The following is an 8,806-nucleotide window of genomic DNA, read 5'->3' as shown; positions in this document are numbered from 1 at the left end:
TAGCAACAAACTGTCAACGTACCGTCTAGGTGGGACACATGCATTCGGTAGGGTTAAAGGTGGGAGACGTACCTGTGCGCAATTGTTCGTTTGTACAGAAACATTTGCATTATAATGGCACTGTTCGACATGTGATAGTACTTTTAGCAGTGACTGTTTGAATACATCGACTTCTGAAGGACTGTATCCTGAAATCGAAGTATCGCTGACGATTTGCGCAGCGGCCACACAGGCTTGTGGTACTTGAAGCAAGGGTAATTTGGGACAATTCACGACTTGTTGCTTCGTACCAGAAACCACAAGTGGTGGTTCTTTTGTTTCTAACTTAGTAAATTCAGTTTTATTGGGCGGCGCAGACGCACACTTTTCTACATGGTTCAAGAGATAGAAAAGCGACTGTTTATACGAAGTAGTAACATCAGGACTATAACCTGGAAGGACTAAATTATTTACGAAAGCAGAAGGCGCGACACATTGATCGGGTATTTCAAGTCGAGGTAATATCGAACAAGTTTGAATATTGGACGCTATACAATTTCTCTGTCGTCCGATTATCGACAAGAGCGATTGTTTGAATTTGAAACTTTCTTGAGAACTATAACTAGCCAAATTAAGGTGGTCAATTGATTCTTCCACCGAACCGCATTCGTACAAAGGTCTCAAATCTGGTAGAATACACTGCGCTATGTTCACCGGTACTCTTTGAACGATAATTTTAGGTACTTCGATCTTTTGGATTTGCGGAGGTGGACACTTACGATTGTTAACTGCGTGTACTGGAACTTGCTTAACGACAACTTTCGGTTGAACAACCGGTACTAACACACGTACTACCTTAGCAGGGGCAGGTACTACTTTGACAATTGGTTCTTGTGGAGGGCAAATACAAGGCTGTTGGACACAATCCCTACCCGACTTGTGAGTATATTCATTTAACAAATTGCTCACTTGCTTCCTCAGGTCTTGTATTTGCGTCTCCTTAGTAACTATAATATCTTGACATTTCTTTTGATCGAGCGCTACATTCCCACACGCGTTTATACCACTTTTAGCTTCTTGGACGACGGCAAAAGATTTACATTGCATTGGTAGGTCCCGAACGACCTGACGCAAATTTTGAATCTCGGTCTGTCTATCAATCAAAATCCGCTCTTTTTCTTGCAGTTGTAATATTGCATACTGCACTGTTTTCCTCAAATTGGCATTGTACTCTTCCATTCTGTCTTTAAAAGGCGTGTAATTAACTTGAGCTAAATGATTAACTGCGTTATTTAAATTTGACGGATTGTGATTAGACACCGCATTTTGTAACTGTACTATTAAATCGCCTTTCTCTTTTTGGAGAATTTCGAATTGCTGCGAAAGACTCGCGAACGCGTTTCTTGCAACTGTTAATTGAACCTGCAGTTCGTAAAGGGTTTGAGGATTGTAATCATGCAGTTTTGTAGTGTCCTGTGTTTGTGTGGTGTTTACTTGGCTTACTGAGCTTTGTTCCTGGCCTTGGCTGCAATGTCTGTGGGCTTCCTGGGCCTGAACAGAGAAATTTCTAAGTTTCAAGCTTTAAACTCTCTTTTTTTGCTGTTGTAACATAGATACACGAGACGAAAGTCGTGACAGGTGACACGTCGAGGGCAAAATAACGAGTTTTACACAAGTTTTGACTATCACGGAAACTTCATGGAACTATCGAATAACTTTATGGTTCCTTTTTTGTCTGTTGAATGAATAACTTCACGGTCAACAAAAGTGGACAAAAGTGTTAGCAGATGTCATAATGATGTTTTGTGTAGATAAAAGCCCACGTCTGCCTTTGTGGCTTTCTGTACAGTAATAAAAAACACGTTTTCTTTGAACAAAGGGATACATCTTGACAAATTTCGAAAAAATATGTCATTACCTATTCCTTGAAAACGAAATTCTGGAAAACCAACCATCTATTGTAGTCAAAATCACTGCATGTTCCGTATACTGACAACAAACTTGTATAGAAATAGTAATTGATCTTAAATAAGCAAATAATGTAACTATTATGTTAAATTTCACGTCACTTAGTATCAACTCACTTTGATATGGACATAACGTCCATTTTCCTCGGGCAAATTACATTTGTAATCGAAACGCGCTGAATGATTTCAGCTTTTGAATGAACATAAAAATTTTGGTACATTTTTCGAATCAGGATGAGAAAAACATCGTTTCTGCCCACGATACACGACCAATTTTCTAACAATCTCATCAAGCACTTACCTTCAGTAATTCCTCCTGTAGACGCAACAACTCGGCCTGTTGAGCCTCGTACTGGTGGTTTCGTTCGGTGAGTTGGTTCGTCACAACTTCAACATTTTTCTGCAGATTTATGATTTTTTCTGGAGTCTCTTTATCTCTTGTCTCGATTTGAATCTTCTCTAAAATACCCATAGCGGAGGTACAGTTTTTATTTTCGGCAGTGCGGGCAGCTTCTTGTTCCAGCCGTTGCAAGCACTCTTGTTTCTGTTGTTCGGTGATCCTCAACCGCTGCATCAAATGCATGGCATTGTTGTATTCGACTTGGAGATTCCTTGAAACTTCCTCGCCACTTTGCGCTTGTTGTGTTAAAGTGGCGACTTTTTCTATTAAACCTTGACACTGACTTTGCATGGTTGCGTGTTCTTGTGCTTTTTGTGCGTTCAGAGAGTGCGCCATGTTCAAATCTTCTTGCAATTTCGTGATGAAAGTTTGCGATTGTTGGATTTGTGCACTTAATTCGCCGATTTGGCGATCTTTGTCGGTTAGATTAACACTAGAGGAGTGACAATCGTTTCTGAGCAGATCCAGTTCGTTTAAGGCCTTCTGTAAATGTAAGCTTCTCTCGTTAAGTTCGAATTCTAATCTTCTGGTGTTCTCGTCGCATGCTTGTTGGTGTTCTCTTTCGGCTTGTTTGCTTTGTGCAGCGACGTGACTTGCAGCAGTCTGGGCTTCGATCAGCTCTTCGGATTTCTTCATCAACTGTGATTTAAGCTGCATGGTTTCATCATTGAGAGAACCTATCCTTTGTTGACAGGTTTCCAAGCTTTGTTTAAGATTTTCGTTGCTAGCTTGCCATTGTGCCTGATATTGTTTCAGATTTTCGTTGTAGTTGCTTTCGAAATTCTTTAGAGCTAGATCTTTTTCTTGCACGGTTCTTTGTAGTTGGTTGATGGTCCCTCCGTGTTCCTCACGAACTTTGGCCAATTCGGCTACAACACTGTCATAACGCTGTTTGCCCATCTGCTCAGACTGCATGCTGATTTGCAGTTTGTTTTCTAACTCCTGTTTCAGTTTGTTGGATTCGGCAAGAACGGACTGATGCTGCAACTGAAGCTCATGATTGAGCCTCTCTGAGTTGTGAAGTTTTTGCTCCAAGTCAGTTCGCATTGCCGCTAACATGCCTTCTTTGGCTTGAAGAGCATTCCTGAGCTGTTCCAACTGAGCAGCACCCTCGCACTTAACCATAAGAGATTGAATTTCGCTTTCTAGACCCTGTTTAATCTCTTGTAGATTGTTGATGTGTCCATGTGCCGCTTGCAACTGCCGCTCCAAATCACCACACTTCAAACTTAACTCGTTCGATTGCTTAGTCATAGATGACGAAGTTTCGCTAGCGGTAGCTTGTTGTTGTCTCCACGACTCCACCTCCAACCGCAATTTTTCGATAATTCCGTTCTTCGTACAAAGATCTTCTTCTAACTTGCTGATCACTATGGAATATTTCGTGATCTCTTCATTCTTCTGTTGGAGTTCAGCTGATAAAGCCATCAACTGCGAATCTTGCGAAGCAACTTGACGAGCATGTCTGCTATGAATATCTTTCTTCGTGTCCTCGAAACTCTGCTTGAGTTCGTTCAACTGGTCGGTAAGTTTCGTAATTTCTTCACTGTTACGCGATATTGTATTATTTCTATCGTCCAGTTCGTGAGACTTCTGACTCAGCTGCACGTTACATTCTTTCTTCACGTTCTCAACTTCTGAGATCTTGGCTTTCAAATCGTCGCGAGTTTGCGCCAGTTCTTTCCTTAGATCTTCCTCTACTTTAACAGAATTAGACTGTTTGCGTTCTAGATCTTCAACTTTATGATTCGCTTCTTCTATCTTCACATGCAAAGACTTAATCTCATCTTCTTTCGCGACGATATCTGATCCCGACGTTTCTACATCGTGACACTTCGCGCTGTACTGCATCTTCAGTTTCTGGTTTTCTTCGGCCAAAGTGGCATGAGTCTTCTCGTATTTCTCAATAATCCTCTTCTGATGAGCAATTTCTGCCCTGAGCTTCGCGATCTCGTCGTCTTTCTGGACACAATTGTCTTCAATTCCTCGTTTAACAACCTCATGTTCTGACTTAACGTTAGCCAGTTCTTCATTTAACTGACTTATCGTTTTCGCTTTCTCTTCGTTCTCGAGACCAGCGCCTTCTACTTGTCGTTGCAAAGACTCAACAAGTTGTGCAGTGACGGTCTTTTCTTCTTCAACTGCCGCTCTCTCGTTTCTCGTTAGACTCAGCTCGTGCGTTATATGATCGACCTCTTCACGAGCTTTTATCAAGCTTTCTTCCGCTTCAAAAAGCTTATTAGAGATCGACTCCAACGCTTCTGCTTTCTGACGTTCTTCCTTGAGGTTCGCCTCCAAATGGGCGATTTTTTTCAGGTAGTTGTCGTTGACGGCCTGTAGAAGCATTAATTAAAAACACAAGAAAATGCGTGGTTAGTTGACGCATGCAAAACTACAACACTCATGCCTCAACTTACGGTTTGGGCAACAACATTTGCCTATAATGTTTGAAAACTTATAATGAATGTATTTGTTTTGTAAGATTTTTACCTCAATGTCGTTTCTGGTGATCGACGCTTCTTCAAACCTAAACTGAAGATCTTCGTTCTTCCGTTTTTCGTCGTCGAGCTGGCTCAAAATCTCTTCACGGTCCAGTTTCATCCTCGAGAGGAGTTCGCCGTGGTGGCGAACCATTGTTTCGCATTCTGATCGGTACTGGATACGGAAATATTCAAATTAGTGTTATTTTATGAGGATTATTACAATTCAAGTTTTGGAAGTCTTGCAACATTTGGGTTAACAAAAAAAATATCTTTACTATCTATGTGAATATTGATAATGACTAATTTTGATGAAAAATAATTGTTTTGGTTTTTTTTTATCAAATTTAGTGTTTTTAAAAATTATAAATTTTGTTGAAAAAAACGATTGGGTGACTTTCCAAGTTTTGGCGTTTGTATTTGTAAGGAACTCGTTCATAAAAAAAATAAAAATATCATTACACTTTATGCTGTCGAATGGTCTTCAATGACAAGTAGTGTGGAAGGAATAAATCATAAAATTCTAGGAACGTTCATTATTAGCAAATCAAGAGGATTATTCACATATATATTTCTCGTAGTTTCTGAAATAGTGACAAAAATATTCCAAAAAGGTATATATTTGGGTCAGGTTGCTTCATAAAGCAAACATTAAATTAGATTTTAAGTATTACGATCAATTAAATAACTCGTATTATGTAATTACAACATCCAACTTCTTACTATATCTGCGACACAAACTGAATTAGAATCGGCGATTAATAAATAATAGGTAGTTTTAGAACGTTTGTTGTATTCTCTATCGCAAAATAAAGTTGTGAGAGAGCAATCAAAATTGTTGTAAGAATAAGACGCTGACTTCCCACGTATAAGCAATGCATTTCATATGAAAGACTGAGGAGGTGTTGTACAGTTGTTAAAGACGCACCAATTTTCTGAATAAGTTGATGTATTTTTAAAATTACAGTTTTTTATCGCGTCTCATTTCAGAATCTTTTGTTTCAATTTTTTATCAGTAGTGTGCTGATTCTAACAATGTATTTTTATTGCATTAATGTGTTCAATTTTTTTTTTAAACAATCCATTATGCAGAATTCATGTAGCGAAAATTAATGCGTTTTTAACACACTAGCTCTCGTTCAAATGTTATTGCTTGGGGATTTCGTGTGGTGTTAAGATACCGTGAACTACACTACATGATAGTCAGGAAAAAATATCTAAATCTCTCGAGGCTAAAATAACGACACCGAATCATGTATGTTTGTAAAATAAACGAGATATTTTTTATACAATGTCGATACTTCAACCGCATCCCTCATATATAGATATGAATTTTTCAATTAGATGTTTTTCTAACTCAAGTCACGGTCAATAATCTTTTGATTTACGATGTAATGAAGTTCAGTACAGTTTTATCTGTCATCACCACTGCAATAAATCAAACACAAGCATAAACGTGTAAAAAAGTCGTTAAACCGTTTCGCCACTGGACAACGGAATTAATATTCGTTGCTACAATTCCTCCATTTTTCCTATGAAAATTTAAATTACCAAAACCGATAAAAAACCGCGCATTGGCAATAAATTTGATTTTAAGGGAATTAGCACAGTCGAATTTTCATTTCACTAATGATGCTTCCTACATGCAGATGAAAATGATTTGAAATAGCTGTAACCGAATTCCGCGCCGAGAGAACCAGTAGGTGTTATTCATTTGTAGTTCCATTAATTTTTTAATAATTTTTAAAATTAGTAATCACACGGGAGCACATGCAAGTGATTAAAAATATGGTTTCGCGTCAGCAATCAAATTATGATTTTTGCGTCGAAAGTACTGACAGTATTTAAGCTTGCTGTCGTTGCAAGAGAAGAGAATCGCTACAAAACAAAGAATAAGTGGTAAAAAGTTTTATCCGACAATTCTAATTCATAAACTTCCAAGTGCTGAATGTCCATTGTCCAAGTAAATGAGTAATTTGTAGGAGGTAATTGATTCAATTTATAGTTTCTATTATTCCTTGACTATTAATTTGAAGAGATTTATCGGTATATACTGACACAATATATTCCAAGTGCTCCGTCATGCGTTAAAATTTAAAGATATTACCGCGATTCATTAGGCCCATGTGACATTCCACATTATTAAAAAACGATTATTATTTATGACTACTATTATAATTTATCCCATTAAAATATAAATAAAGCTTGAGCAATATTATTAAAAAAAAAAAGAAAACGGAACGGTTGCCGAACTCTCAAACATCCGCATAATTCCAGTATTATTATTATTATTAATTGTAACTTTCGCAACGGTATAACCCATTTTAGTGAAAAAAAGTGAAAATAAAAGTTATTAAATTGGGCATGTCAGAAGAAAAGACAAAATTTTAGTTTGCAGATTAAAGGTAATACGAAATAATATACTAAACACCGTATTCAGGGGTAATACTAGCAGCAATGCTAGCATTTTTATCAGAAAGATCACAGTCCTTGGATATTTTGATGTACACTGTGCACATAGCAACAATTACTTTTACACGAGGGACAATAAAATATTTTGTGTTGGCGAAAATTAAATCTCGGGGTTAGTAAATTTATTCAACTAAGCAACCACGCGCAATCAAATTTATGATTAATTAAATTTAAAATGAATGTTACACCTAAAATTAGTCTTCTCGTATTTAGAGAGGAGAAGTTGAATCTACTTAAAATCTGTAATTGTGGATACCCTCTCACAGGATATACATGATCTTCACGATAGGCCAGATACTTTAAAAACATCCTCTGCATAGATTCAATATTGCTAACGTGGACTTGATATGTAGTGTGCCAAATGATTGAGCCGTACTCCAACCTAGATCTGACAAGTACAATAAACAAGGTTTTAAGGGTTTGTGTTTTATTAAATTTTTTGCTGTTTCGGTAAATGAATCCTAAAATTTTATAGTCTTTTGAACTCATATTTCTAATGTGCGATACAAACGTTAGAGCAGAATCAAACTAGATCTAATACAGAGTTTTGTATTGAAAATAAATAGCGACAATTTCCGAGTATACGTTACCAATAAACATTTGATGGTATTCAAAAATAAGCGATTAAGCAGACACCATCTGATATATTGATAAACATTTTCAAGGTCATTTTGGAAAGCAATGCAATCACCAAGGGATTTGATAACTCTGTAGATCTTGAAATCATCAGCAAACAATAAGTTGTACGCGGTATATTTTAATTCCCCTTTTGCGTAAAAACAATGGCGCGTGCATATTTTCAATGTAGCTGTGGGGTTTTATCTAATAAAAGCATTTTAAACAAGCACGAGAGATTATGCACATTTTTGTGACCTTTATCATCACCTTCTACCTCTGCATTTTTACGTGCTTTTACTTTTTATTGCCGTTTATTTTAGAATTCCTTGAAAATTAATTAATTCAATAAACACATAAATACTTAAATGTACGACCATTTGTTTAAATGATGCTATCGACAAAAAGTGCACACAGATATTCCGATTAGTAATTGCCTAGTTATTTACAATTTTGTTTAGAAAAGTCACCTTTAAAAATTGTAATTTCCGCTATCTTTAAACATAGTTAATAGAGAATTAGCGAAACCACGTTTCGTAGAACGTACAGCACGCAAAATATAGGAAAAACTGTTATATCTATAGAAACATAGAAAATGCAGTGTTCCTATTGGGGATTGTGTACGATAACGTAACATACGTTGTACGGAACGTAATTTCGCTAATTGTCTATAATAACATGAACGACAACATTTCAAAGTACTTACGATGATGAAGGTGAAGATCGATGGTTGTACGTTGTTAAGAAGGCTTTGAAAAACTCGAAAAAAAATTAAATTAAAAAAAGCCCTGCACTAAATTTTTTAAAACATTAAACTTTAAAATTGAACATATTTTATTTTTTCGGTTTGGCCAGAAGTGCAAATTTGACTTGAGCTTTGGAAATTTTCAATG

The 8,806-nt window shown here is 36.8% G+C and overlaps 1 protein-coding gene across 1 annotated transcript in view; it reads right to left on the bottom strand.

Moving 5' to 3' along the window:
- The window catches only part of LOC135136171 (uncharacterized), a 30,300-nt gene extending 25,320 nt beyond the window's left edge, over positions 1-4,980 (bottom strand). Inside the window, exons 1-4 of the mRNA XM_064065334.1 lie at positions 4,837-4,980; positions 4,764-4,784; positions 2,248-4,680; positions 73-1,530 (exon numbers count right to left, since the gene is read on the bottom strand). Coding sequence (XP_063921404.1) covers positions 73-1,530; positions 2,248-4,680; positions 4,764-4,784; positions 4,837-4,980 — 4,056 coding nt within the window. The remainder of the gene's footprint in view (positions 1-72; positions 1,531-2,247; positions 4,681-4,763; positions 4,785-4,836) is intronic.
- Between the last annotated feature and the right edge of the window lie 3,826 nt (positions 4,981-8,806).

The sequence above is a fragment of the Zophobas morio genome, unplaced genomic scaffold (genome assembly GCF_036711695.1).
Source record: "Zophobas morio isolate AGI-343-1 ecotype UQ-CSIRO unplaced genomic scaffold, CSIRO_AGI_Zmor_V1 ptg000004l, whole genome shotgun sequence".
NCBI lineage: Eukaryota > Metazoa > Arthropoda > Insecta > Coleoptera > Tenebrionidae > Zophobas > Zophobas morio.
This window is presented reverse-complemented; position numbering and strand designations above follow the sequence as displayed.